This window comes from Arabidopsis thaliana, chromosome 2, assembly GCF_000001735.4.
Source record: "Arabidopsis thaliana chromosome 2, partial sequence".
Lineage (NCBI taxonomy): Eukaryota > Viridiplantae > Streptophyta > Magnoliopsida > Brassicales > Brassicaceae > Arabidopsis > Arabidopsis thaliana.
In genome coordinates this window covers 11911838-11939779 of record NC_003071.7, presented here as the reverse complement: position 1 = coordinate 11939779, position 27942 = coordinate 11911838, and the positions used below count along the sequence as shown (strand labels likewise).

The following is a 27942-nucleotide window of genomic DNA, read 5'->3' as shown; positions in this document are numbered from 1 at the left end:
AAACAAATCATGCCGTTCTCATATTAGAAAACCGAACATCTTGCCACTTTTGTAGCGGCCGGTTCAAATTTCCAGTTCTGATGAACGGAGTGGTGAGTGAGCCAAAGCCGCCGACGAGACGATTCGATGACTCCGCAATGCTTCTTGAAAACCCTGAAGACAGCTAAACAAACTTATACATTCTCAATCTACAAGCTTCTCCTCAATTCTTCCTCTATAAACCAAACTCTTGCTTCACCGGAAACACCACTCTCCGATCTCAATCTCTCCACTCTTCGCCGTATTTTATCAGACCCAGATATCAAATCCTGGAAATGCATCTCCCTTTTCAATTTCATCCTGGAGAACCCATCTCTTTTCTCATTCCAACCTGATCTCAGAACTCACTTGTCTCTCACTTTCCGTGTCTTGTCGGAGAGGAGATTCTCATATGCGAAAGAACTCTTGAAGCCTGTGGCTATTGATGACATTCTCAGGTACCCTTTTAATGTAATCGTCTCTAGCGTTATTGATGAATGTGGTTGTGAGAAGAAAGTTGTTGGGAGGTTCTTTAATTCGATGATTATGGTTTATTCAGACAATGGAAAATTTAGTGAAGTTGTTGAGGTTTTTGAGTATATGAAGAACAATGAAGTTAAGATTGATGAAAAGACTTGTACTTTGCATTTGTTGAATCTCAAGAGATGTGATCAGATGGAACTAGCTAGAGATTTCTTTAGTCTAATGGTTGAGTCAGGGATTGATGTTGTTACTGTGTACTCTTTAACTGTTGTTGTTACGGTGTTGTGTTGCAATGGGGAGATTACAAGAGCAAGAGAATTGGTGGAGGAGATGGGGTTGGTTAAAGGGGTTAAGGCTAATATTGTTACGTTTAAGTCGATGATTGGTTGTTGTGTGAAAAGATGGGATTTTGAAGAGTTGGATTTGGTTCTTAAGTTAATGGAGAAGGAAAGTGTGATGCTTGATCTCGATAGTTACAAGGTTTTGATTGATGGGTTTACTAGTTATGGTAAGGTTGAAGAAGCAGAGAGGTTGGTTTTGATGATGCATGATAAGAAGTTAAGAGTGGAGAGTTATCTGTATAATTTGATTATGAATGGGTACTCTCGGTTTGGACTAGTGGAGAAAGTGATTGAACTATATAGCGAAATGAGTTCTCGAGGTGTTACTCCGAACAAAGATACGTATTGGGTGTTGATGAATGGACTTTGCAAAGCTGGGAAAGTTTGTGAAGCGATGAGTTTTTTGAATGAGTTGCGAGTGAATGAGTTTGAGATTGATGAAGAAATGTATAGTACATTGAGTGAAGAGTGTTACAGAGTAGGAATGATAGATAAATCTTTGGAAGTGGTGGCTGAGATGATTAGGGATGGATTCATTCCTGGTGCTACGATATGTGAAAGATTAGCTGATTCGTTGTTTGAAGTAAACAGGAAAGAGGCACAAATGCTGATTACCATTGTGGTTAAGTGTGGTATTAAACCAAAATCGTGTTCTCAATATGGTCTGAAATGAAGATGTGGTCGTAGTCGAGGAAGACTTATCTTCTTTCTTATTACCTAAAGAGTGAGATGACACGCCTTTCCCTTACCAAGTCTCCAAGTCCAACTACAAAAACTTAATGTCGAAGATATGGTAATCTAGCTGACTAGCTCAACTAAGACTCAAAGATACACATGAAGTATAGTGATGTGCACATAGTTGTTCCATACCTCCAAAAGATACATTCTTTGAAAGATTTGTGGTTCCGGATGAAGATGAAAGGGAATGGTGACAGGAGAAGGATTGATATGGGGACCGAGGACGAGGAACGTTAGTTTGATTAGGTCCATGTTGCTAACTCTTTCATGACAACCAAAATAAGGTCGAGGGACTACTTGAAGATTGAAGGTAAATCGCAAAATTTTGAATCTCATAACTTTTTTTTCTTTCTTTTTAATACTATAACAGGAGAACAAAATATTAGCAAGCTTATGGCAATAATATTATATTTTCGTTTAAAAAAATTCAAAATTATGTTTTGATAGAATTTTTGTCACCATTTTAGTCTTTTGATAAAATCATGTATATGTAATATTATTTTCCCTTATATAGACTTCATATCTTCAATATTTTCCTTGATAACATTTCTTATATTATCTTAATTGTGATATTTAATAAAATATAGCTCTTTGATTGTATTATTAATTATTGCTACTAAACTTAAGATTTTATTTTTGTTATTTGGAATGTAATCTGTTATTTCTTTATATAAATATAACTAATTAATATAATTATATATATATGTAATGTAATCTGTTATTTCTTTATATTGATGAAACTTAACATAAAAAAAAACAATAAATACATTGCATTGTGTCTGAAAACCCAAAAATATTATTCGATAGCAATGTCTCTTGCAACCACAATGATCGCCATCTTTCTTCAAATCATTACATATTTTCTCATTACCACCACAGCCTCATCACCTCAGGGCTTCACTATCGACTTGATCCACCGTCGCTCCAATGCATCTTCTTCTCGAGTCTTTAATACTCAGCTCGGATCACCTTACGCTGATACCGTCTTTGATACCTACGAGTACCTGATGAAACTACAAATCGGTACTCCTCCTTTCGAGATCGAAGCTGTCTTAGACACCGGAAGCGAGCACATATGGACACAATGTTTGCCTTGTGTTCACTGCTACAACCAAACCGCTCCCATATTCGACCCTTCCAAATCCTCAACCTTCAAAGAGATAAGATGCGACACACATGATCACTCTTGTCCTTACGAGCTTGTCTACGGCGGCAAAAGCTACACCAAGGGAACCTTAGTGACCGAGACAGTCACGATCCATTCCACTTCAGGGCAACCCTTTGTGATGCCTGAAACAATTATTGGTTGTGGCCGCAACAACTCAGGGTTTAAACCGGGTTTTGCGGGCGTTGTTGGTCTAGACAGAGGACCTAAATCCCTCATCACTCAGATGGGCGGTGAGTACCCAGGTTTGATGTCTTACTGTTTTGCTGGTAAGGGAACTAGTAAGATCAATTTTGGAGCGAATGCTATTGTGGCAGGAGATGGGGTTGTATCAACTACTGTGTTCGTCAAGACCGCGAAACCAGGTTTCTATTACCTAAACCTAGACGCGGTCAGCGTTGGGAACACCCGCATTGAGACAGTGGGGACACCCTTTCATGCCTTAAAAGGGAACATAGTGATAGACTCTGGAAGCACTCTCACGTACTTTCCTGAGAGCTACTGCAACCTAGTAAGAAAGGCAGTGGAACAGGTTGTGACAGCGGTTCGATTCCCGCGCAGTGACATTCTTTGCTACTATTCAAAGACCATAGATATCTTTCCGGTGATCACAATGCATTTTTCTGGCGGTGCGGATCTTGTCTTGGATAAGTACAATATGTATGTGGCATCGAATACAGGAGGAGTTTTTTGCCTGGCTATTATATGTAATAGTCCAATAGAAGAAGCTATCTTTGGGAACAGAGCACAGAACAATTTCTTGGTGGGTTATGATTCTTCTTCACTGCTGGTTTCTTTCAAGCCCACCAATTGTTCTGCTTTGTGGAATTGAAGTAACAAACCCTAGAGAGTCTCTTTTCCATCATTTTCAACTTCAGTTTGTTTTTCTCGGTTAACTTCAGTTTGTTATTTATATATATCTTATCAAAATAAAAGCATAGACCATGGATATGTTTATATGAATAATATGCAAAGTTACTTAGAATCTGTATATTTCTTGCATTGATATGGGTTGCTTAAGGATTGGCAAGATTAACACCTTCCAAATGATAATATTAACAAGTTTGTAGAAAAACAGAAAGAAACCTATAATACGTAAAGTCTCATATTCCAAACCTCTTTAGAGCCCTAGCAGCCACAAGTTGTGATAATTAACTCCTCCCACCGAGCCGTTTGAGCCCTCTCATATGTTCAAATATAACTTCAGACTCTGGTGAGATACCATAGGTAGGAGATGGTTTTATGGCAAGAAGATTAAGTTATCCAAAACCAATATCTATCTATAAAAGTATATTTTGAATTTTAGGTTCATCAACAATAACTTTAGACTAAAATTTCCAAGAAATTATACATTTTGCTATAGCAAGGTGATCATCTAATTTCCATTAATACAAAAAGTCAATCTAAAAGAATGTAAAACCTAGAGAGAAAAATAAAACTTAGTAGTAACAAAATGTAAAATTCCCCCAAGTTAGAAGACGTAATGGCAATAACAAAATTGAACGAAGTTGACAAAATTGAAAACTTAACAATTACGACAAAAGGTCTAACATGTATAAATATGTGCATGAATTAATGAAGAACATTACATTGTGTCTGAAAAACCAAAAATATTATTCGATATCAATCAATGTCTCTTGCAACCACAATGATCGTTCTTTTTCTTCAAATCATTACATGTTCTCTCTTCACGACCACTGCCTCATCACCTCACGGCTTCACCATTGACTTGATCCAGCGTCGTTCGAATTCATCTTCTTCTCGACTGTCCAAAAATCAGTTGCAAGGAGCATCACCTTACGCCGATACTTTATTTGACTACAACATCTATCTAATGAAACTACAAGTCGGTACTCCTCCTTTCGAGATCGAAGCGGAGATAGACACAGGAAGTGACCTCATATGGACACAATGTATGCCTTGTACTAACTGCTACAGCCAATACGCTCCTATATTCGACCCTTCGAATTCTTCAACCTTCAAAGAAAAAAGATGCAACGGGAACTCTTGTCATTACAAGATTATCTACGCGGACACAACCTATTCCAAGGGAACCTTGGCAACCGAGACGGTCACGATCCATTCCACTTCAGGGGAACCCTTTGTGATGCCTGAAACCACTATTGGTTGTGGCCACAACAGCTCATGGTTTAAACCTACTTTTTCGGGCATGGTTGGTCTAAGCTGGGGACCTTCATCGCTCATCACTCAGATGGGCGGTGAGTACCCAGGTTTGATGTCTTACTGTTTTGCTAGTCAAGGAACTAGTAAGATCAATTTTGGAACAAATGCTATTGTTGCAGGAGATGGGGTTGTATCAACCACTATGTTTCTCACGACGGCGAAACCAGGTTTATATTACCTAAATCTAGACGCGGTCAGCGTTGGGGACACCCATGTTGAGACAATGGGGACAACGTTTCATGCGTTAGAAGGGAACATAATTATAGACTCTGGAACCACTCTAACCTACTTTCCTGTGAGCTACTGCAACCTAGTAAGAGAGGCAGTGGATCATTATGTGACAGCGGTTCGAACAGCCGACCCTACCGGCAATGACATGCTTTGCTACTACACGGACACCATAGATATCTTTCCCGTGATCACAATGCATTTTTCTGGCGGTGCGGATCTTGTCTTGGATAAGTATAACATGTATATCGAAACGATTACGAGAGGAACCTTTTGTCTGGCTATTATATGTAATAATCCACCACAAGATGCTATCTTTGGGAACAGAGCACAGAACAATTTTTTGGTGGGTTATGATTCTTCTTCACTTTTGGTTTCTTTCAGTCCCACCAATTGTTCTGCATTGTGGAATTGAAGAAACAAACCCTAGAGAGTCTCTTTTTGACCTTTTTATAGTTATAACTTCTATTTATTTGTCCGTTTTTAATTAAAAGCATACGACATAGATAGGTTTTAATGAAAGAATATGCCAATGAGTTACATAATTAATCGAAATTCAAATCACAATCTGCTATAAAAGTCCAATTTTTTTCTCAATGCTTCTTATAGATAAACATGGCTAACGAAATCACTAATAACGCAAAACACAGAATTCTACCTAAATACAAAGCTGAGTTTTGGTTTAGCCACTCACAGCTTGAACGGTAGCAATCATGTGAGCCATAACGAGAGCGTAATTACGAACAGCGGTGTGTTGTGGAGTGTAGTTGTCTCCAAGTCCAAACTCCCCAAAGTTAAGATCTTTGTTCACAAACTTACCCGGTAACGACCTTTTAGCCAGAGCTTCATTCCATATCTCCAAGAACTCCTCCATCACTTTTCTTGCTATTTCCATTGATGATATAGGAAGATACTCCACCTGTAAGGATACACACACAGCCTTTAGTTCAATGTTCAATGTCTATCATATCTGTCTTAAACATTGTATATATAGTATCCAAAGAGATAACAAGAAACTCTGTTAACAATATACAATCTAGAACATGAACTTTGTCAACTAAACGCATCAAACATTGTTATGCACCTGTCTCAATTGCTCAAGCTCTAACATTTTAAATAGCATCAAGATTCATCACCAAAAGACAGATTACAGGAAATACATTAACAAGACATTGTTCTAGATGCATCAATTTGTTCAATTCTCATATTCTGTCTTAACATTGTAACTAAGCATCATCACCAAAAGGGCATGAAGATTAGAAGAAAACACCTAGATTTCCAATGACTTAGACCTTAGATACGGAGATTTTCTAGAGTTTAAAGGAGATTTTCTGGTATGTATAACCCTTTACTCTTTCTCTCTTTTTTTGTGACTGTTTGATTTCGTTTCTTTGTTATACGTTTGATCGTCTTGAAGTTGGTTTGAGACCTTAGCATCGTTTTCATTCATTCAAGTTTTGATTTTTTGCTGAAGTTTGTTAATTTTCTCTCCCATTATCTATGTTTTGCTGCTGTCCTTATTTTATGGTATATGAATACGTCTCTTAGATGGTTTTATTTGAACATTTAATTGTCCTCGTTGCTCTTCTTGAACATTTAATCTGATTACATGAAATGGCTTCGCAGGCATACATCATTACCAACATGGAGCAATTGAGTTTTTGGTCTTCATGAGAAGACGGATTAACGATGGTACAATCTACTGCCCTTTTCAGATTATTTCTCAAGGTATTTATTGACATAGTAAATTGTTTTCTTTATAACTTATTGTCAAAGTGTTGAAATATCTTACGTTTTTTCAGCTCATCGAACTCACTTATATATTCGAGAGGATACTCCACAATGGTCATCCATCAATGCAAGAGTTGATCAATTTGTTTTTTGTTTTTGGAGCAAACAATCAAATTTATTTTCAAATTGATTTTAGATATTTATTTTATTTTTGTTAAATAATTTGATAGTATAAATATTACTCCCTCTGTTCCTTTTTTTTTATTGTTTAGAAAAATACACATATTAAAAAAACATATTAAAGTTAATTTTAAATGTATTGTTTTTTGTGTGTTTACAATTTTCTATAACTTTAAACCAATAATATTCAACCATCTTTGTTAAAGTTTACAATTCATTAATAATAACTAATAAATATTACATTGAAAACCTAAAAAATCAATCTTTTGAAACATATATTTTTTTTAGAAAATCAAACAAAAATGAACAGATGGAGTATTATTCAGATTAATAGATAATGACTATTTATAATTTTGAATTTAATTTTCGTAATTAATATATTATTGAAAGCAATTTAATTATATACATTTTTAATTAATTAGAGATTCATAGGAAACAATTAGTAAGAAATATTTTTCTACGAATATCTTGGTAGAAAATCGGTCAAAATTTTCTTTCCATTGTTTTACCAAATTTTCAATGAATTTTCTACCAATTTATTTTCGTAGGAAATTTTCTACCACTTTCGATTTTGTACAGAACATTTGCTAGGAATAATTTTGGTAGGAAAATGATAAGAAACAGCCGTTTCCTACGAAATTGGTAAGAAACAGTTGTTTTCTACAATTTTCTTACGAAATTGGTCATAAAAAATTATAATTTCCATTAATACAAAAAGTAAATCTAAAAGAATGTAAAACCTGGAAAGAAAAATAAAACTTAGTAGTATCAAAATGTAAAATTCCCCCAAGTTAGAAGACGTAATGGAAATAACAAAAATTGGACGAAGTTGATAAATTGGAAAATTAACAATTATGACAAAAGCTCTAACATGTATAAATATGTGCATGAATGAAGAACATTGCATTGTGTCTGAAAACCCAAAAATATTATTCGATAGCAATGTCTCTTGCAACCACAATAATCGTTCTTTTTCTTCAAATCAGTTTATGTTTTCTCTTCACGACCACAGCCTCACCACCTCACGGCTTCACCATGGACTTGATCCACCGTCGCTCCAATGCTTCTTCTCGAGTCTCTAATACTCAGTCCGGATCATCACCTTACGCTAATACCGTCTTTGATAACTCCGTGTATCTAATGAAACTACAAGTCGGTACTCCTCCTTTCGAGATCCAAGCTATCATAGACACTGGAAGCGAGATCACATGGACACAATGTTTGCCTTGTGTTCACTGCTACGAACAAAACGCTCCTATATTCGACCCTTCGAAATCCTCAACCTTCAAGGAGAAAAGATGCGATGGCCACTCTTGTCCTTACGAGGTAGATTACTTCGACCATACCTACACCATGGGAACCTTAGCAACCGAGACAATCACACTCCACTCCACTTCAGGGGAACCCTTTGTGATGCCTGAAACCATTATTGGTTGTGGCCACAACAACTCATGGTTTAAACCTAGTTTTTCGGGCATGGTTGGTCTAAACTGGGGACCTTCATCGCTCATCACTCAGATGGGCGGTGAGTACCCAGGTTTGATGTCTTACTGCTTTTCTGGTCAAGGAACTAGTAAGATCAATTTTGGAGCGAATGCTATTGTGGCAGGAGATGGGGTTGTATCAACCACTATGTTTATGACGACGGCGAAACCAGGTTTCTATTACCTAAACCTAGACGCGGTCAGCGTTGGGAACACCCGCATTGAGACAATGGGGACAACGTTTCATGCCTTAGAAGGGAACATAGTTATAGACTCTGGAACCACTCTCACGTACTTTCCAGTGAGCTACTGCAATCTAGTAAGACAGGCAGTGGAACACGTTGTGACAGCGGTTCGAGCAGCTGACCCGACCGGCAATGACATGCTTTGCTACAACTCGGACACCATAGATATCTTTCCGGTGATCACAATGCATTTTTCTGGCGGTGTTGATCTTGTCTTGGATAAGTACAATATGTATATGGAATCGAATAACGGAGGAGTTTTTTGTCTGGCTATTATATGTAATAGTCCAACACAAGAAGCTATCTTTGGGAACAGAGCACAGAACAATTTCTTGGTGGGTTATGATTCTTCTTCACTTCTGGTTTCTTTCAGTCCCACCAATTGTTCTGCATTGTGGAATTGAAGAAACAAACCCTAGAGAGTCTCTTTTCTATCTTTATTATTATTTTCAACTTCAGTTTGTTTGGTTAACTTCAGTTTGTTATTTATCTATGTCCTATCAATAAAGTTTTAAATTTTTAATGAATAATATGCGAAGTTGCTTAGGCGCTTGAGTTGAAATTTATATTTCTAGGCATGGATTGGTTTCTTAAAGATTCTTATTAATGTTGTATTGGCAAATATTAGCACCTTCCACTACACGTTTGTAGGAAGTAGTCTAACTTGTCTAGAATTCTTAATATTTTTTTTTATGTTACTAATCTTTGCAAGTTGATTAAAACATATAATAGCAGATAAGTAGTCTAAGCTTGCCCATTCGCCAAGCTTCCATAGAATTTTCATATGAACAAAAGGTGAGATGTTGTTGAAACCCTAGGAATATCTTTCAACTCCTCGATGATCACCTCTTGATCTTCAAGATCGAAGGGCAGAGAGATTGTTGCGGTCTTTAAACGCTTAGAGTTGGCTAAAATGTATGTCAAGAATTTTTCCCCTTCTACTCTATCTCTATATCCTTTCCACTCGAATATCTCTAGCTGCGATGACAAGCATCCGGGAACAAGACTCGGTTGATTCCATCAAAATGGAAGATCCTCGGTTTTGTAGATATATCTCTGAGAAGCAATAAGGGGTATATATTAAGCAAAATTTTGACTAGTATTTTAGTCCATCAAAGCTAGAACAAGAAGAGGAGGAAGAGAAGGATACATACATAATCATCTACCAAAAATTCTTTTAGTTTTGGAGCAGTTCCAAGTCAAAGTACGAGTGGTTCCAACGAGTCTGATCTCCCTGTATATATACTTAACTTTACAAGAATATATGGATTGTGATGTCCTGTGAAAGTATTGAAGATAACTGAATATGAAGGAACAATTGAAGAGCTAGAGGAAATGAGACATTTCATAGAGAAACTGTCATGTCTTGTGCTTGTCAAAGTTCGTGCCTGTGCAATAAACGACAAGGAGAAGTATCGAATCACCGGAGATCTGCTAATGGTTCGTAGATCATCGAAGTGCAATATCCAGATCAAGTTTTATGAGAAAACTAGTAAAGGCATGAAAAAACATTGTTCCCTCCTAGTTTAATAGTATAGTAAGTTGGAACATTATTCAGTTTGTACGCATATTTGCTTATTGTTCTGCTAAACTACTCTCGCTACATATAAAATGTTTGGTCGCATACATAACCATTTTCTGCAATTTCCATTGGACAAAAAAGATGATAATTATTTCTCGATACTGTTAACAAACTACTCATATTCCCCCAAAAAAGAAAAACATTGCAGATAAATGGGGATGACAAATGTGCAAAAAGACAAAGATGCCATTGTGATGATAAGATGTTGTGTTTTGATTACACCATGAGACCCTCAGGAGCAGCAGCAGCAGGAGCCTTGGGTTTCGGTTTGTCAACAACAATGGCCTGAGTGGTCAGTACCATTCCTGCTACGGAAGCAGCGTTCTGTAGCGCACATCTTGTCACTTTAGCCGGATCAATCACTCCAGCTTCGAACAGATTCTCATATGTATCAGTCATTGCGTTGTACCCATTCTCCCAATCGCTGAACATAATCTTTTCCACAACAACTTCTCCTTCAACTCCAGCGTTCTGAGCAATAAGAGCAGCTGGTGACAGCAATGCCTGAACTCAAAACATAAACCCTTATAAGATAACTAGTCACAATTGGTTACAGAACAAATACTGAACCGAAAAACTAAATGCTACCTTTTGTACTATGTCAGCTCCCAAACGTTCATCAGCATCCTCAAAAGTCTCCTTAATGGCGGGAATAACAGTGGAGAGATGCACCAAAGCAGCACCACCACCTGGAACTATGCCTTCCTCGATAGCAGCAAATGTTGCGTTCTTTGCATCCTCGATACGAAGCTTACGGTCCTCAAGCTCAGTTTCAGTTGCTGCTCCGACTTTAATGACAGCAACACCTCCAGATAGCTTCGCAATTCTCTCAGCGAGCTTCTCTGAGTCATACACAGAATCAGTCTCGAATAGTTCTTTCTTCAGCTGAGCAATCCGAGCTTGTAATTCGTCCTTGGAAGCTGCATCTGCAATGAGGGTAGTCGAATCTTTGCTAATCGTGACTTTTCGGGCAATACCCAATTGATCTATGGTTGCGTTTTCAACCAGTAAGCTCATGTCCATGGCTAGGTACTCAGCTCCTGAAAAACATACAAAATGATAAAAAGTTTAGACCATAACAGAGAGAAAGTAAAAGTACTAAACGCACGCGAAATCTGCATATACCTGTCAAGATTGCAATATCTTGAAGCATGGCTTTTCTTCTTTCTCCAAATCCTGGCGCTTTAACGGCAACAACATTGAGGACACCACGAAGCTTGTTCACGACAAGGGTAGCTAAGGCTTCACCAGTAACATCCTCTGCAATAATCAACAACGGAGCACGAAGCTGAGTGGTCTTCTCCAAAATAGGGATGATGTCTTTGATCGCAGTGATCTTCTGATCAGTGATCAATACCCTAGCATTCTCAAACTCAGCTAGTAGTTTCTCAGGGTTTGTAACAAACTGAGGCGAGATGTAACCTCTGTCAATCTGTAAATAATCAAGTTAGTCATTGGCAATGAATGGTGAATAAAATTACAGTTGAAGAGAAGCAAGACAAAAAAACTCATACCTCCATCCCTTCTTCAACTTCGACCGTGGTCTCAAAAGAAGATGAAGATTCAATGGACAAAACACCATCAGGTCCAACTTTGTCGATGGCATCAGCAATCATTGACCCTATAAGGTCATCATTTCCAGCAGAGATAGAAGCCACAGCTGGAAAAAAAAAAAAGAACAGATTGATCAGTAAAAGAAATCAAACATTGCTGCATCACAAGGAAGGTCACTGCAAAGTTAGTACCTCTGATGTCATCACGACCTTTCACGGGCCTAGCTTTCTTCTGAAGCTCTTCGATCAGACCTTGAACAGTCTTATCAATTCCCCTCTTGAGTGAAACGGGATTCGCACCAGAAGTGACGCTCAACAATCCATGTTTGATTATCTCCCGAGCAAGGATAGACGCAGTGGTTGTCCCATCACCAGCAGAGTCATTAGTCTTACTCGCAACCTACCACATAACAACACCAGATTACCGCACCGTATAAATAGCATTAACAGAGACAATAACAAAGCTACACCAACCTCACGAATAAGCGCTGCACCAGCATTTTCCATGGCATTAGGTAACTCAATAGCTCTAGCAATGGTGACTCCATCATTCACAACCTTAGGACTTCCAAATTCATCCAACACAACATTCCTCCCTTAAGAATAACAAATGAAAACACCAAGATAAGTCGAAAGATAAATAACACAGATGAAGATGGAAAGAGTAAAGGAGCTACTAATATTAACAAATACCTCTAGGGCCAAGAGTGAGACCAACACAATCAGCAAGCTTATCAATACCAGCTTGTAGAGCAGCTCTAGAGTGCTGGTCAAAAGCTATTTCCTTTACATTAGCTCTAACACTAAAACGTCTGATTGTCCTCTTGTTGTAGCTAACTCTCTGACCTTGCTGCTGATTTCCTCCTCCCAACTTACTCTGTATACCCACAACATCAATAAAGCAGATTCATTAACATTAATCTCAATCAGTTTCTTCTAATTCCCATAAAAATTAACCTTTTCTCACCAACCCAGAAACCAAATAGAGAAAAGCAATTGAATTGAAACAGAACAAACTAAAGGGTCAAATTCAATCACTTTCTTCAAAAACCCAATAAACCAGATAGAGAAAGGTTTTTGAAAATAGATAACACTGAAGGGTCAAATCCAATCAAAACAAAGTAATGAAAGATGATTCATTTTCTTCTTTAGTAAGTAGCTAAGGAAGGTAAAAAGGAACAAACTTTGTACCTGACGGGAAGAACAGAGGACGGAGGCGGAAGAGAGAGCGTTTGCAGACGCCATTTTGAGAGAAAAGGAGGGAGCTTTTTGAGGAACGTTCTGGATTGGTGTGGATAAGGAAGTGGTTAGTGTAAACGAATAGTGTGGGAGGAGGGGTTAGGGTTTATTAGATAAATGGAGAGAGTAGCTGAGAGAAAAAGGATCCAGAAGATTCTTTGCATTCGTAACGAGAGAACCGTTGATCTTAATAAGCCTTTTTCACCTACTTCTATGGGCCTGTTTGTCTCACTGTTTATGGCCCAATAATAGAAACAGTACTCAAGAAACTTTTATAGTTTGTGTATTCCAAATTCGTTTTTATCCATTCTCTTACTGAATGTACTCACTCTGTTTTAAAATATAAGAGGTTTAAGGTAAATGGATACATATTAGGTCATTTTGTATATAAAAAATAGTATTTAGATTTTGTTAAAAAAAATGATAATGAAAACTGCAAAATATAAATAGTCACAAATAGTCAAATTAAATTTAAATTTAAACTTGTAAAACATCTTATAATCTGAAACAAAATAAAATCCCTAAAACATCCAATATAATGAAACAAAGGGAGTAATATTTAGACCAAACTAATAAGTACAATTTAAGACTTGTGAAAACCATGAGATTATAAAATACATGTTAAGTGGATGAAAACACCTAGCTTAGAGTAGATTTACCCGCTAAGTAAAACAGAAACTCTCATAAAGACAACAGTTACTACTTTTCTAAACAGAGAATAGACTCCAAATCACCTAATTGCTACATGATTAATTGATTTAGTTAAGCCAATACAATTTGTTTCTAAATCTTTTTTCATATAAGTATTGCTTGTTGTACGCATCATATACCATGCATTAAATTAGTTTCCCATGAATAAATTCACTAGTTACGGAAAAGAAAAGTTGGGAAGTGAGATAATAAATCTGACAAAAGTGGCAGTTTCAACTCTGAAGCGTCAATCACATAAATAGTTGCAGTTTGGCGTTGGGTTTGATTTGATTGAGTGAATTGACCAAATAAACACACTTAATTAATAACAAAAGGGAAGTTACGTAACACAAAAATTATAAATAGGGACGTCTACATGTATTATTCCTCAAAAGATGCAGCTTACCATAAGATGACGTCCATATCTTTAATGGAAACCGTGCCGTAAAATTGACTGCCAAAATGTACAATGTAGAAAACATGAGTAAACTAACAGTTGTCCTGATGTACAAAAAAACACACTAACAGTTGTCCGATGAAAAGAAAGAGACATGTAATTTAAAGCATTACGACAAAAAGAGTAAATAAATAACACTGTTGTTAACTTGTTTTAGTAATCTATTGTAATTATTTTCTTGAGTGGTTGTGATTGAAACGAAACAATTTAGTGGACTACTAAGCAAAAATAGTTAGGATATATAGAGCATGCAACAAAAGACATGCAAAAACATAATTTGGTTTGATGTTTTGCATATGTGTTTATAGTTTTCTAAAACTTAAAGTGCCTCATATAAACAAATAATTAAGTTAAAAGTGTATTAAAATTCTGAAATTTAACCACATTCCTATGTTCTATATGAAAAAACAATTATTAACCATTAAACTACCATAAAATAACTAATACTTTATAGACTTATGATTTTATTTTATTTTATTAAAGAATTTAGTTAAAATTAATTTTAGGGCCGTTAATTTTATTGTTTTTTAGATATTCCGTAGTTTATTGCATGTTTCAATTTGTATAAAAATGTGTTTCATTTGGATATTGATACATGTGTATCAGTTTAAAGAAGAAAATAATTTTCGTGGAAAAAAACCGACAAAATAGATTTTTAAGAGAGTAAGTACAGTACCGTGTAATAGAAAGACTGATAAAACCCACCTTAATACGTCAAGAAAAAAACCATTACAGATTTTACGGCTTTACGCAATCATTATTCTCTCTCAGTCTCTCTCAGTCTCTCTCTCTATCTCCCACGGTCGGTTTACATACATATCTAAACTCACCACCGGAGCTCCGACGATTTTTCCGGCCACCTTCCGATCGGTATGTGTTGTGTTCCCTTTTTTCTTCTGAGATCTATCTGTCTTTATCACTTCCACTTACCTTATTCATTTTGTTTCTCCTCGCGAGTATTTGTTTTGCTCATGGTACTTATAGTTCCAAATTGAAATCTTGACGATTATGATATATATTACCAAATTTAAATCCGAATACTAGTTATATTCTCACACCTTATTTTTTGTTTTCTTGTTCTTCTTCTCTTTGTTGTTCTTGAAGTTTCCTAGGGTTTTGTTCTTATATAAAAAGTATTATTTTCTGGGTGTTTTTACTTCGTCCATCTCTCATTTCGTGTTTTCCCTGTTTTTTTTGTAGTTTTTCATTTGGAAATTTAATTAAAGGTCGTCGTTCTTTTGTTGTTATTGTTGTTGGTTATATAGAAATTAATGCATATATTATGTTAGCTAAAAGGTCCCTGTCGCATGAATCTTTATGTTCTTGTAAACTGGTTTTAATTTTGGATCTTTAAGTTCATGTTAGTAAGAATTTCATTTTTTTTGAACAGTCTAACGATTATTCCATTCATACAACTCGCTTTTGTAGTTTCTGTGATCATAAAAAAAACCTCTTCCAATTTACAGATGTTTATTAATTAATTTGCTATATATATGGAACTCATGCATATTTAATTTGTTGGTAATTTCTTATGATAGAATATCAAAAGGTACATAAAGATGGATATGATAAAACCAGATTTTCAACAAATCCGAAGAGATAAGTTTAGAGTTGAGCAAATGAATGATTTTCCCAACACTTGGACTCAGCAGCAGCATCAGAACATCAGAATTCCCAACAACCTTGATTTGATTGGTATCTTACAGAACCAGATTTCCGTACCGGTTCAAACCGATTTGTATCAAGATTCTGCCGCAACCTTTATGAACATGCCTCAGTCGATACATAGAGACCCACAAGGCCCTAGTAATTGGAGAATCAGTGATTTGTCACAACCTAGTACCGTGAATCACGGATATGATCAGGCTGGTATTAGGCCAAACAACGTTGCAGATTTGTTGTCCGATCATTTCAGTTCTCGAAACCAAATATTGGACCGTCCTCTTTATGTCGGCCGGGACTCTATTCCTCAGTCTAGCATGATTAGGAGAAGTGAAGTTTCTTGTCTAGACGATAATCAAAAGGGTTGTGTAACGGTGGCTTGTTCGGGTACTGGTAATGAGATTTTAAGGAGCAGTTATGATCAAGGTTCTTCTTCTGGAAGTTACCGAGGAGAATTTTCGTTTCTCCCAAGTTTGGAGAATCAATCAGTTGCGCACAATGCAAGCAACTGGAACCACGGACCAGTGAATGTTACTGCCACTTCTCATACTAATAGTAAGAAAGGCTTTCCACTCTCACTTTTGTCTGATATCCCTCCATCTAGAGACGTTGGAAATGCAGCTGTTTTGTCAACAATGAATATTCACGGCCCACTCGGGCCTTTCACGGGATATGCATCGATACTGAAGAGTTCGAGGTTCTTGGAGCCGGCTCAGAAAATGTTAGAAGAGTTTTGTATCTCTTATGCTTCAAAGATTATTAGTAGAAGTGAATCTACTTCCATGGAGGATGATGATGATGATGATGATAACTTGTCAGGGTTTAGTAGTTCTTCTGAGCCATTAGAACCCAAGAATAGACTAAAGAAAGCAAAACTTCTCTTTCTGCAAGAAGAGGTTTGTGAAACTATATTCTTACACAGTCATGTTTTAATCTATAGATTCGTTACAAAACTAACATGTTATAACTTGTGACATTGAAAAGGTTTGCAAGTGGTACAAACTATATAATCATCAGTTGCAAACAGTTATGTCTTCCTTCAATACAGTGGCTGGTCTAAACACCGCAACACCGTATATCTCGTTGGCTCTCAAACGGACTTCACGAAGTTTCAAGGCCCTTAGAACCGCAATAGCTGAACATGTGAAGCAAATCTCAAGTCACTCATCAAACGGTAACAACAACAACCGATTCCAAAAGAGGCAAAGATCTTTGATTGGTAACAATGTCGGGTTTGAATCTCAACAACAACATATCTGGAGGCCTCAAAGGGGATTGCCCGAACGTGCAGTGGCTGTTCTTAGAGCATGGCTCTTTGACCATTTTCTTCATCCGTAAAGCCTCACAATTTTTTTGATGTAATTTGATTTTATTTGATATGATGTTTTGATGTGATTTCTCATATCCTTTATTGCTAATACTGTTATTAGGTACCCCACTGATTCTGATAAGCAGATGCTAGCCACTCAAACTGGTCTCTCTCGTAACCAGGTAGCTCAATTATGTAATTCTTTGTTTGGTGAAACTTTTAAATATGCTTGTCTCTTGAATTATTGCTCTTGGCCGGTCCTGTTTTCTTCTATTGGTTTAAAGCATGTTGATGGGACAATAACCTAATGGTTTTAGAATTTCTTACTCTCAAATAACATCAATCTTATATGTTAAAGTAAAGCATGCATATATAGAATTAGTCTAGATTTTATGAAAGACAAGTGCATGTGTAACTAAAAACTGAAATTGTTCTACGTGTAAATAGAAGATTAACTTTTTTCAAACATTTCCACCATGAACCATGTCAGGACAAAGAGCGTCTCATTATCCTCACATGCAAAAACTCTTTAGTATAGACTTCACCTAATTTTAGGTTTGGTTTTTGACAAGATTTGCTGACTTGGTTTCGTGTTTTTTTTTAAAGGTATCAAATTGGTTCATAAACGCCCGTGTGCGATTATGGAAACCTATGGTGGAAGAAATACACACACTTGAGACCAAAGCAATTAAAAATGCAGATACTAGTCACAACATTGAGCCATCAAATAGACCGAATACTGTTAGCAGTCCGAGCCATGAACAAACGCTAACGGGCCTCTCCGGGACAAAACGGTCGAGGTTAGAGTACATGGACATGGTGGGGTTCAATAGAGGGAACGTGTCACTCACGTTAGAGCTTAGGCGTGGTGTGGACAATGTTATCCAAACGCAGACTCAGGATCATCAGTTTGGAACTGGAAGCCAAATGTTTCATGACTTTGTGGGTTGAAAATCCTCTGCTTTTGTTTCACCTTTATGTATTTTGGGTAGAGTGAAAATAACAAAGTTGTCTTGAAATGGTTACTCCTAACTTAGGGCCACAAAGTTCTCTGATCACCTTTTTAGTTATTTTTTTTGTTAAAAACCTTTTTAATTATTTCTTTTATGTTATACTAAGATTAAGATCCGTCCCTTGTGGGTTTAAAATTTTTAAGTTAAATTAAACTTAACAAAACTTTGATTTTTAAAATTTTATTGTATAACTTGCCAATTTGGCTAATAAGGAGAGGCAGTCCACCAGACAACGAGTGGAAAGAATGATAGGGTGGGTGGCACCGAGTGTGGGCTGGATGAAGTTGGTGAAGTTATCCGAGATATAGCTGGAGGTTCGTGTAAGGATTTACTCTAAATATTGGTCGTTGTTCGGCTCTCTTGGCAGAATTGTGGGGGAGGAGGGGAGGGGGTTATTATGACATGTACATCGCGTGGGAGAGGAAAGCGAACTTTTTGGAAGTGGAAGTTAATCGGAGGTGGCGGTTGGATTTCTCACGACATGCCACATCCGCTGTCTTTTTTGGTATATTTGCGCCATGACGGTATATATTCAAGGGACTGAATTGTCCGGATTTCTCATTTGTATAAGAAAGCTAATTAACTCGCAAATGATAACTAACTATGCTATTTTTTACAGCTAGGTTATCATTTTGATTATGTTCCGCCAATTTTAGAGACACTTGTTAGTGATAACAAGACTGTGAATACGTGTCCTAAACAAACTTTTATATATAATAAACTCGGGAGACATTGTGTCCCAAATGCATTACATCAAAAAAAAAAAGCATTTTACGTAAAAATTTATTTATTTTGAATAATTATGTAGAATTTTTAAATAATTTTTATTATTAACTATAGTTAAATTATTTTCTATCTTATAATAATAATATAATATTTAATGTTTTAATACTTAATATAATTATAAATTATATTTTTTTGATCATTTTCGATTTAACTGTTGTTGTACCTAATTGTTAACTAGTCATAAAACTTCCGCAAAACGTATCAATTCTCAACCGCTAAATTAAACGCATCTGCTTCATAATGCTTGAAACAACAACCGCTCATCTGTACAAACTACAACAGTCGCAACCACATCTACTACGTATAAACCAGTCCAGCCCTAAATTTCTACGTGAAATTGACCAGTTCTACACAATACATCTCACATATGAAATCCTTCCTTCATGGGAAATAAAAACATTTTGCTACATTATTTTCATTTTACACAAAGCCATGCAAGTAACCAAAGTATGCTTCGAAAGCTTAAGACAAAACAAACAAGAAAAAAACATCCAAGATTTTGACAAGACACATTCAAATCCTATACAGTTCATCGCAAGAAAAAGGATTCCAAGCTACAGAATATACTTCTATAGGGGTTAAATCATAAAACAATAAAAGTATATATGCTTCTAAGAAATAACTCAAAACTAATGATATTAGAGAAAATTTCGAATAAAAATACAACAGATAAAATTTCAAAAAATAAAAATAAATTAAGTCTTCTTCAGAAAATCAAAACAGCTTTTTCAACTTCTTCTTTATCTCTCCCTTCTCTTCTGGTGATAACTACGGAACCCTAATTTCTTCTCCTTCTTCTTTTGGTTAGGATAAGCGAATCCCTACAAATTGAACCTTTAATCGCACTCGTTCATAGATATGAATCCATAACTACATCGATGCGTTTTCTAGGTTTTCGACATTAATAGGAAGTTAAGGGATTGATTTTACAAGTTCTTGCGTTTGAATCGATGGCGAAAGGTACGGCTACTGGAGAATTTGTGGCTGTTTCACAGGTTCGTACTGGGTGTAAAAGAGAATTGCAATTTGTTTTGAAATCTCAGTCTGAGATCTGTGGTGGTGAGTCTTTAGGTCGGACTAGGGGAAGTAGAAACTTGAATGGTGAGTCTAGAAGTGTGGAGGTTAAGAAATCGATTCGCGCGTCTGGTTTAAAGAGTGGGATTAAGAAGATGCGTTTTAGTAAAGATGAGGAAGTTGGTGAAGTTGTAATGTCTGATACTGTTGGTGTTGGTTTGGAGGAAGAAGAAGTTAAGAGTGATGTTATTGATGTTGACTCTGCTTTGGTTGAATCTATGAGTGAAGATAAAGGACTAGAAGAGAAGAATGATGTTGAGATTGAGAATGGGGATGATAATGTGGTGATGAATGAGGATCACTTACTTGAGCAAACTGAGAAGGTTTCAGAGAAGGTTATAGAGGCTGAGAAGGTATGTTCGATTGGAGGAGACAGTGTTATTGATAGAGAAATAGTTGTGGCATGTCCTGCAGGTCTTAGTGTGATGGAAAAAATGGCTTCTAGATCTTGTAAGGTTAAGTTGGAAAGAGGTTTGGTCTATGCGAAACCCTGTAAAAGGTTGACACGGTCGATGCTGAAGGTTGAGGGTATCAAGTCTGAGGTTAATGCTGATGATGATCATGTAAATCCAGAAAAGGATGCTATAGGTAGTGAAGATAATTGTGTTGATGTTTCTGGTTCAGTGGCATATGTGGTGGAGGAGGAGCTTCTTGAGCAAAATAATGTGGAGATATGCCTTGGGCTTCCAAGTAGATCATCCCAGATGAATGGTCATTCTCTATGCCTCGGGCTTCCAAGTAGATCATTCCAGATGAGTGGTCATTCTCAAGGTGTTGATAAGAAGGCAGTGAATGATACAGTAGATAAGCCATTGAGGAGGTTTACTAGGTCATTGGTCAAACAAGAAAGTGATTCAGACAATCCTAATTTGGGAAATACTACCGAACCAGCAGACTTGGTCGATGTAGATATGCATGCCAATGATGTTGAAATGGATGGTTTTCAAAGTCCTTCAGTTACTACTCCCAACAAGCGTGGCAGACCCAAGAAATTTCTAAGGAATTTCCCAGCAAAGCTGAAAGATATTTTTGATTGTGGAATACTTGAGGGACTAATTGTGTACTATGTTCGAGGAGCAAAGGTATATGGTGACTTCTTATTCTATTCATGTAAAAACAAATTTTATTTAGCTGATATGTATGTCACCATCCTCTCGTAGGTGAGAGAGGCGGGGACTAGAGGGCTTAAAGGAGTGATAAAAGGATCAGGCGTTTTGTGCTTTTGTAGTGCCTGCATAGGAATACAGGTTAGTGATATCTTCTGTTCTTAAAAGTCTTGTAATTGGTCCTGCCAAATGCTAGCTGGTTGATGTAACTTTTAAAATTTCATTTCACAGGTGGTGAGCCCTGCCATGTTCGAGTTGCATGCTTCTAGCAATAACAAACGCCCACCTGAATATATCTTACTGGAGTCTGGATTCACACTTCGTGATGTCATGAATGCATGCAAGGAAAATCCTTTGGCTACACTAGAAGAGAAACTTCGTGTGGTAGTTGGACCAATTTTAAAGAAATCTAGCCTGTGTTTGAGTTGCCAAGGTTACTGATTAGTTCATTGGTTTGTGCAACATTATACAGACTGTTTTCACTTGTTTTTTTTTTCTTTTCTCTTCTCTTTATAAAGAATTTAGACTGGTTACATCCAATTGATTGCAGGTCCAATGATTGAGCCTTGTGATACAAAATCATTAGTTGTGTGCAAATCGTGTTTGGAGAGTAAGGAGCCAGAATTCCATAACAGTCCGTCTAAAGCAAATGATGCTCTTAACGGGTATGGCTCATCTGTCTTCATTTATAGCTACAACCTTTTCTGTGCAGTTGAATCATGTGAAAGTAAGATGAGCACGCAGTTATCTTGTTCAGTTAGTTTTTCAGACTGGGTGGAAAATAAAACGAAAAAGCCGCTGATATTTTTCCGAAAGAATATTTTCTAATTATGTAATCCGAAAAAACATTTTCTACTTATGTAATGTGGATTACGAGCTGTATGTTCCTTTATTATATGGTTGCTTATGTAGAATTCTGCTAGTACTAACATGCATGACTTTATTTTTGGATATATCTAATACACCACTAAATATGTTGACCTTTATCTACACCACAGTTCGTCTAGGCCAAGTGTGGATCCAAAATCTATCCTTAGAAGGTCAAAATCCAGTCCTCGCCAAAGTAACAGGCGAGAACAACCAACCAGAAAGTGAGTATTGTTGTTATATTGATGGTTGTGCTTTCTAGTTGTTACGTTTTGTGTTTTTGCTGCCTTTTTATATTGTAATTAGCTCACAATCTACCATTTATCATTCTGGAAAATGAGTAAATGAGAATATAATATTGGAAATATGGCATATACTCTTTAGTTTTACACTGGGGTTATTGGCTAAGCTTAATTTATCTTGGGGTTCTACAGGTCAACTGAGCCAGGTGTGGTTCCAGGAACTATTCTGAGCGAGTCAAAAAACAGCTCAATCAAAAGCAACAGCCATGGGAAACTAACCAGAAAGTGAGTAGTGTTGTTATAAGTGTGACAGCACTTATCCGATGTATATATGGTCTAGTGCTAGTCTGCTAGATTGTCGACTTCCTTGCTGTCTGTCTAACTTATATTAGTTCTCAGTCTATCTTTTGTCATTTTGAAAGGGATTTGCGGCTGCACAAACTTGTTTTTGAGGATGATATACTGCCAGATGGGACTGAAGTAGGTTATTTCGTTGCTGGAGAGGTTAGATCTGCATGATAATTGTCTTTTCTCCAGCCCCTTTTTGAAACTTTTCCTTCGCCAACCATTTTGTTCATTGTGCAGAAAATGCTTGTCGGCTATAAGAAGGGATTTGGGATACATTGTTCTTGTTGCAACAAAGTGGTAAGCTCTCTTTAATGTCAATTAGCTTTCCTGGCATTAAAGTATATAGGGGGTTTGAATCAGCCTATATAATGTTTATGGGACCAGGTCAGTCCTTCAACGTTTGAGGCCCACGCTGGATGTGCAAGTCGCCGGAAGCCGTAAGTTCCTTGCAACTATTTCCATATTTATGCTCTAGTAGTTAATGGGTTTGTTCCTTTTCTGATTTTTTTTTTAAATCTCCGATTCTGATATAATTAAATTGTAGTAACGTAATAAAATAATTTGCTGAAATACAAGAGATTGAGGATTATAGTGAAGCTACTCACATTCTCCTTGGAAACCTGATAACCAGAACCATTATTTCTTCGCTCGGCCATTGTATTGTCAAAGAGTAAACATAAACATTTCTTCCCATGGTTGCAAAAAGTAAACATATAAAACTTGCACAATTAGTGTAAAGTTCGTGGATCCTTAAGATCATTGATTGTACGATTCACAGAGAAACTGTTTAAACAACTAATTCATCTTCTGTTAATGATCAGGTTTCAGCACATTTATACAACCAATGGGGTTTCTCTTCATGAACTATCAGTAGCACTATCAATGGACCAGAGGTTTTCCATCCATGAAAATGATGACCTTTGCAGTATATGTAGGGATGGGGGTGAGCTCGTGTGTTGTGATACCTGTCCAAGATCATATCATAAAGGTTTGGTATTTGCAGTTTTCCATGTTTGTTTGTTGGAATTCTTCTATTGCTACTTTTAAAATGTTTTTGGAGCGTGAACTTGATAGAGCTTATCTGTCTGTTTTGGTTTTATCTAGTATGTGCTTCTCTACCAAGCCTTCCGAGTGAGAGGTGGTCCTGCAAATATTGTGTGAATATGGTTGAGAGAGAGAAGTTCGTGGATAGCAATCTCAACGCCATTGCAGCTGGGAGAGTTCAGGGAGTTGATGCAATTGCTGAGATAACCAATAGATGCATTCGAATTGTCAGCTCTTTTGTGACCGAGCTCCCAAGTGTATGCGTGTTATGCAGGTGAATATCAAGCTTTTCCATTATTTCTAGTCTCTTGATGTCTTCCTTCATAGTGTCTCATTAAAAATGTTTAGTTGAGAAGATGTGTATTGGCTAACTGAAACCATTTGCTTATGAGACTGACCTTTGCTTAATTTTCTATGTTGTTGCAGAGGTCATAGTTTTTGCAGGTTGGGCTTTAATGCTCGCACTGTGATTATCTGTGATCAGGTACTTTGTTGTTCATTGCTGTATAGGGTTCCTTGCCTCTTAAATCTGCTTCTGGTCTTCACCATTTTTGGTTTTGTTGTTTTCTCCTCAGTGTGAAAAGGAATTCCATGTTGGCTGTTTGAAAGAACGTGACATTGCTGATCTCAAGGTTCTTTGCCTATTTAGCTCTTTCATTCCCTCGGGTGAAAACTCAGTATCTATCTTTCTCATTCTTGTTATGTCTTAACAGGAGCTACCTGAAGAAAAATGGTTCTGTTCCCTCGGGTGCGAAGAGATCAACACTACATTGGGCAATCTGATAGTTCGCGGAGAAGAGAAGCTAAGTAACAATATTCTGAATTTTTTAAGGAAGAAGGAACAACCTAATGAAGAAAACTGTCCAGATTATAAAACCACTCCTGACATAAGATGGAGGGTCCTTAGTGGGAAGTTGACCTCTTCAGATGATACCAAAATATTGCTTGCAAAGGCACTTTCCATTCTTCATGTAAGTCAAGACCACATTTCAAACTCTTCTGTCCTTTCTGCTGTTTGTCCCTTCTAACAATTGTATGCTATAGGAACGGTTTGATCCTATCAGTGAATCTGGGACCAAGGGAGATTTGATACCAGCCATGGTGTATGGGTAAGCAATTTTGTATCTTCAATCAGTCGAGTGGATTATTCTTTGTGCTGATCAACAACTTTTGTGTGTGGAACAGAAGGCAAACAAAGGCCCAAGATTTTAGTGGCATGTACTGCACTATGTTGGCTGTGGAGTAAGATTCTTCTTCTTTTTCACTCTAATTTATTTTCTGTGACGCATGTTTCATCTTTTTAATGTTGTCCTTTTTTTGTTTCTTGTGCAGCGAAGTGATTGTTTCAGTGGGAATCTTTAGGGTTTTTGGGTCAGAACTTGCAGAACTCCCTCTGGTTGCTACCAGCAAAGATTGTCAAGGGCAGGTAAACAGTTTTTATCTGGAACCTTGGATGTTTTTTCTTTACAACAGGTGCCTACTCCTATAGAATGGTTAATAAACGACTCACTCTTACTGTCAATCCCATACATTGATAAATTATACAGTGATACATCTAAGCAGACATGTTTTTGTGTCGAATAGCTTAAGAGCAGAACAATGTGTAGCATCTTAATTGCAGAAGGAATTTTTTTGTGTCAAATTGTACCTGGGGGATGAAATGCTTGTGATTGCTCTTTTTTGAGAGTTTGAGAATTTATGTTTTTTTTTTCCTATTGTAGGGTTACTTCCAATGCCTGTTTGCTTGCATCGAGAGGCTACTTGGGTTCCTAAACGTGAAACATATCGTGCTACCAGCAGCAGATGAAGCCAAATCCATATGGACTGACAAATTTGGTTTCACCAAGATGACCGACGAAGAGGTATATATCTATATCCATATAAACTTATATACACTCCCAATGAATCCCATCTCTGATACACACTGTGTTTGTGTGTTATTAGGTGAAAGAATACAGAAAAGACTACTCGGTGATGATCTTTCATGGAACATCTATGTTGAGAAAGAGTGTACCAGCACCGAGTGCCGTGAGTAAAACTGAGGCCAGTAAGGAGGAGTAAGCTCAAGGTTGTCTTTGTTTTTTGGTTTTTGGAAAGTTGGTGAAACGATTGGATGCTCTTTTTTAATCTAATTTCGGGTAGTAGCCACGTTCTTGTACAGGTTTCTCCCCTAACGTGTCTTTCTTTGTAATGGAAACTAGAGAGAAAGATACACAAAAGGGTTAGAGAATTTGGTTTTGGTAGAGACGAAGTAGAGATAAGAGGGGGAAGTAAATGGGGAAGTCTAAAACATTAGGGCATTCTTTTGGGGGTTTAGTCATGATTATCCGAAGCTAATTTTTTTTTGTATATTAGTGCCCAAAAATGAAATTCAATTTTCTGAAATCTTTTTCTTTTTGTCACTGATGTTTATATATCGAACAAAGGAGGTATACAAAGCCGGCGAGTATACGGACACCTGAACTCTGACTATAAGAGGAAGATACTGATGCCTTTAGAAATGAATCTCTGAACCGGGAATTATACCGGTTTGATTAACGTCGAACCGTAATCAAAATTTTAGGGCTCCACTAAGCGGGAAGGAGCGCCTCTAAGAAATTTGAAACTCAAAAAAATCAAAACACCCGTTGAGAAAATGCCCCTATAAATCCCCATAATTACTTCCTTACCACAATGCCTTTTTAATTCCCTTTCGCTTTCCCTCTTCTCCCCTAAAATTCATTTCGTTTCCGATCGCACTTCTTCTCAAGGTCTGCTTTACTTCCCGATTCTTAGATTAGGGTTCGATTTCTGATTTGTTTAGGTTCTCGTCGTTGTTTAGGGTTTAGATTACTGACAGATTGCTCCATTTCTTTTGTTTAGTAAATTTAATAGACGTTTGTTGGGTGATTTAAGAAGATGGGTCAGATCCAGTACTCCGACAAATATTTCGATGATACTTTCGAATACAGGTGATTCTCAGTTTGATTCTCCTCCCATTTTAATGGAGTTCTCTCTCACGTTTTAGTTTCAGTCTAATCGCGTGGTCTTTTATTTTTCTCTCAGGCACGTTGTACTTCCTCCGGAAGTTGCTAAGCTTTTACCTAAGAATCGTATTCTTTCGGAAGTAAGTTAAAAATTAGGGCTTTCCTCTATTCGCTGTATAACCCTTGAATCATCGTAGGCTAAGAGATTTACATGTTTAAGAAATTAAGTTAGGAAATTGAAGTTTGGACTTTTGAGAGTCGAAGAAATTGAAGTTTCTGCTTAGGAATTTGAAGTTTTGCTTCTCATTAACTTGTTTATTAACTTTAGGTTGTGTAATTGTCAGCAGTGACGAAGATAGTTTAGATATTTTTTTGTGTTATCAGTCAATTCTCAGTTTTCTGATTTTGAAGTTAACAGTTTTCTTGTTTTACAATCTGGTTTTGTAGAGTGAATGGAGAGCCATCGGAGTGCAGCAAAGTCGTGGATGGGTTCATTACGCGATTCATCGTCCTGAGCCACATATCATGCTCTTTAGGAGGCCTCTTAACTACCAGCAGGAGCACCAAGCTCAGATTGCTAAGTAGAAGAATTATGCAAAATTCTCCCTAATCTCTGTTTATGTCTCTCGTAAACGAGGTTTTAAAATACTACTCTGATGTTTTGTTCCTGTAGTTTTTTTTATTGTGTTCATGAATTCTCTTCAGTGGAGAATCATGTGAGTTTGGTAGAACAACTTTTAATGTTATGTTAAGTCTGGTCCTTTGCTAGACTTTGGTTGGATCCACGTTTGAACTTCTTCATGGTTAAGAATGAAGACGTTATTTCTCATGCTTATGTGCTTGTTTCATCATTTCAACCTCTTTTTATTGCTCCTCTTAGAGTCTTAAGTCCATAACTATGAACAACAAACAAGGTATCATTACAATGCCAATCTGAAGGTCTAATCACGATTCTCATGGCGATACTGATTCAAAGAAACTCATATTGTGTCTCAATCACCACATTCACCAAACACCATATATTCCTTACTGTACTACTATTAGTGTATTGAAACCAGGAGATTCAGAGCCATTTTTATAAATTAACTAGATATGTATCTTATACCTAGTGTGAAGCACTGATTGTTGGAATTAAATGAAATTTCGAGAAAATGAACGAGTTCGTAGTTTGATGGTAAATAACAAGGTCTTTGGTCAAAGCAACCAA

At 36.9% G+C, this 27942-nt stretch overlaps 9 protein-coding genes across 11 annotated transcripts; 7 read left to right on the top strand and 2 right to left on the bottom strand.

Annotated features, from left to right (window-relative positions):
* Positions 1-126: 126 nt before the first annotated feature.
* Positions 127-1909, top strand: AT2G28050 (Pentatricopeptide repeat (PPR) superfamily protein; the record flags this gene model as incomplete). The annotated part of the gene is made up of 1 exon (NM_128364.2): positions 127-1909. The coding sequence occupies one exon, from the start codon at positions 127-129 to the stop codon at positions 1513-1515; it is 1389 nt and encodes a 462-aa protein (NP_180372.1). The 3' UTR covers positions 1516-1909.
* Positions 1803-3750, top strand: AT2G28040 (Eukaryotic aspartyl protease family protein). 2 transcript variants are annotated; one of them, NM_001336139.1, is made up of 2 exons: positions 1803-1890; positions 2460-3750. In NM_001336139.1, the coding sequence occupies exons 1-2, from the start codon at positions 1848-1850 to the stop codon at positions 3575-3577; spliced, it is 1161 nt and encodes a 386-aa protein (NP_001323507.1). In that variant the 5' UTR covers positions 1803-1847; the 3' UTR covers positions 3578-3750. The 2 variants fall into 2 exon arrangements, with proteins under 2 accessions (NP_001323507.1, NP_180371.2); NM_128363.3 differs by lacking the exon at positions 1803-1890 and having other exon boundaries at positions 2322-3726.
* A 643-nt stretch (positions 3751-4393) lies between these two features.
* AT2G28030 (Eukaryotic aspartyl protease family protein) lies at positions 4394-5572 on the top strand (the record flags this gene model as incomplete). The annotated part of the gene is made up of 1 exon (NM_128362.1): positions 4394-5572. One exon carries the CDS (start codon positions 4394-4396, stop codon positions 5570-5572), a length of 1179 nt encoding a protein of 392 aa, NP_180370.1.
* A 147-nt stretch (positions 5573-5719) lies between these two features.
* Positions 5720-6078, bottom strand: AT2G28020 (mediator of RNA polymerase II transcription subunit). Its single transcript, NM_128361.1, has one exon. The coding sequence runs from the start codon at positions 6050-6052 to the stop codon at positions 5840-5842; it is 213 nt and encodes a 70-aa protein (NP_180369.1). The 5' UTR covers positions 6053-6078; the 3' UTR covers positions 5720-5839.
* A 1888-nt stretch (positions 6079-7966) lies between these two features.
* AT2G28010 (Eukaryotic aspartyl protease family protein) lies at positions 7967-9286 on the top strand. The gene has a single exon (NM_128360.2). The coding sequence runs from the start codon at positions 8011-8013 to the stop codon at positions 9199-9201; it is 1191 nt and encodes a 396-aa protein (NP_180368.1). The 5' UTR covers positions 7967-8010; the 3' UTR covers positions 9202-9286.
* A 1005-nt stretch (positions 9287-10291) lies between these two features.
* On the bottom strand, positions 10292-13334 carry CPN60A (chaperonin-60alpha). Its single transcript, NM_128359.5, has 8 exons — positions 13124-13334; positions 12626-12809; positions 12407-12528; positions 12125-12332; positions 11894-12039; positions 11505-11811; positions 10968-11419; positions 10292-10883 (listed from the first exon to the last, which is right to left on the bottom strand). The coding sequence occupies exons 1-8, from the start codon at positions 13175-13177 to the stop codon at positions 10596-10598; spliced, it is 1761 nt and encodes a 586-aa protein (NP_180367.1). The 5' UTR covers positions 13178-13334; the 3' UTR covers positions 10292-10595.
* Positions 13335-15031: 1697 nt separating this feature from the next.
* On the top strand, positions 15032-18430 carry BLH8 (BEL1-like homeodomain 8). 2 transcript variants are annotated; one of them, NM_128358.3, is made up of 5 exons: positions 15032-15188; positions 15857-16876; positions 16965-17314; positions 17411-17471; positions 17896-18430. In NM_128358.3, exons 2-5 carry the CDS (start codon positions 15878-15880, stop codon positions 18238-18240), a joined length of 1755 nt encoding a protein of 584 aa, NP_180366.1. In that variant the 5' UTR covers positions 15032-15188; positions 15857-15877; the 3' UTR covers positions 18241-18430. The 2 variants fall into 2 exon arrangements, with proteins under 2 accessions (NP_180366.1, NP_001324957.1); NM_001336138.1 differs by having other exon boundaries at positions 16965-17471.
* Positions 18431-19778: 1348 nt separating this feature from the next.
* On the top strand, positions 19779-26421 carry AT2G27980 (Acyl-CoA N-acyltransferase with RING/FYVE/PHD-type zinc finger domain-containing protein). The gene is made up of 19 exons (NM_128357.7): positions 19779-21244; positions 21323-21409; positions 21500-21701; positions 21819-21933; positions 22267-22359; positions 22570-22662; positions 22800-22881; positions 22963-23022; positions 23110-23162; positions 23547-23713; positions 23830-24043; positions 24196-24253; positions 24345-24401; positions 24483-24740; positions 24814-24878; positions 24955-25011; positions 25102-25195; positions 25491-25631; positions 25714-26421. Exons 1-19 carry the CDS (start codon positions 20039-20041, stop codon positions 25828-25830), a joined length of 3219 nt encoding a protein of 1072 aa, NP_180365.6. The 5' UTR covers positions 19779-20038; the 3' UTR covers positions 25831-26421.
* Positions 26355-27629, top strand: CKS2 (CDK-subunit 2). The gene is made up of 4 exons (NM_128356.6): positions 26355-26519; positions 26632-26720; positions 26815-26875; positions 27183-27629. Exons 2-4 carry the CDS (start codon positions 26668-26670, stop codon positions 27318-27320), a joined length of 252 nt encoding a protein of 83 aa, NP_180364.1. The 5' UTR covers positions 26355-26519; positions 26632-26667; the 3' UTR covers positions 27321-27629.
* Positions 27630-27942: the final 313 nt, after the last annotated feature.

Bases quoted from the DNA above. Each gene is read 5' to 3' on its own strand.
- AT2G28040 (NM_128363.3), top strand. From the start codon at position 2,390: ATGTCTCTTGCAACCACAATGATCGCCATCTTTCTTCAAATCATTACA.
- AT2G28020 (NM_128361.1), bottom strand. From the start codon at position 6,052: ATGGAAATAGCAAGAAAAGTGATGGAGGAGTTCTTGGAGATATGGAAT.
- AT2G28010 (NM_128360.2), top strand. From the start codon at position 8,011: ATGTCTCTTGCAACCACAATAATCGTTCTTTTTCTTCAAATCAGTTTA.
- CPN60A (NM_128359.5), bottom strand. From the start codon at position 13,177: ATGGCGTCTGCAAACGCTCTCTCTTCCGCCTCCGTCCTCTGTTCTTCC. The intron at 12,810-13,123 runs GTACAAAGTTTG...GTGGGTATACAG, and splicing joins TCCTCTGTTCTTCCCGTCAG to AGTAAGTTGGGAGGAGGAAA. The intron at 12,333-12,406 runs GTTGGTGTAGCT...GTTATGTGGTAG, and splicing joins GTGCAGCGCTTATTCGTGAG to GTTGCGAGTAAGACTAATGA.
- BLH8 (NM_128358.3), top strand. From the start codon at position 15,878: ATGGATATGATAAAACCAGATTTTCAACAAATCCGAAGAGATAAGTTT. The intron at 16,877-16,964 runs GTTTGTGAAACT...GACATTGAAAAG, and splicing joins TTCTCTTTCTGCAAGAAGAG to GTTTGCAAGTGGTACAAACT. The intron at 17,315-17,410 runs GTAAAGCCTCAC...TACTGTTATTAG, and splicing joins TTTGACCATTTTCTTCATCC to GTACCCCACTGATTCTGATA.
- AT2G27980 (NM_128357.7), top strand. From the start codon at position 20,039: ATGGCGAAAGGTACGGCTACTGGAGAATTTGTGGCTGTTTCACAGGTT. The intron at 21,702-21,818 runs GTTACTGATTAG...AATTGATTGCAG, and splicing joins CCTGTGTTTGAGTTGCCAAG to GTCCAATGATTGAGCCTTGT. The intron at 22,360-22,569 runs GTGAGTATTGTT...GGGGTTCTACAG, and splicing joins CGAGAACAACCAACCAGAAA to GTCAACTGAGCCAGGTGTGG.
- CKS2 (NM_128356.6), top strand. From the start codon at position 26,668: ATGGGTCAGATCCAGTACTCCGACAAATATTTCGATGATACTTTCGAA. The intron at 26,721-26,814 runs GTGATTCTCAGT...TTTTTCTCTCAG, and splicing joins GATGATACTTTCGAATACAG to GCACGTTGTACTTCCTCCGG. The intron at 26,876-27,182 runs GTAAGTTAAAAA...CTGGTTTTGTAG, and splicing joins AGAATCGTATTCTTTCGGAA to AGTGAATGGAGAGCCATCGG.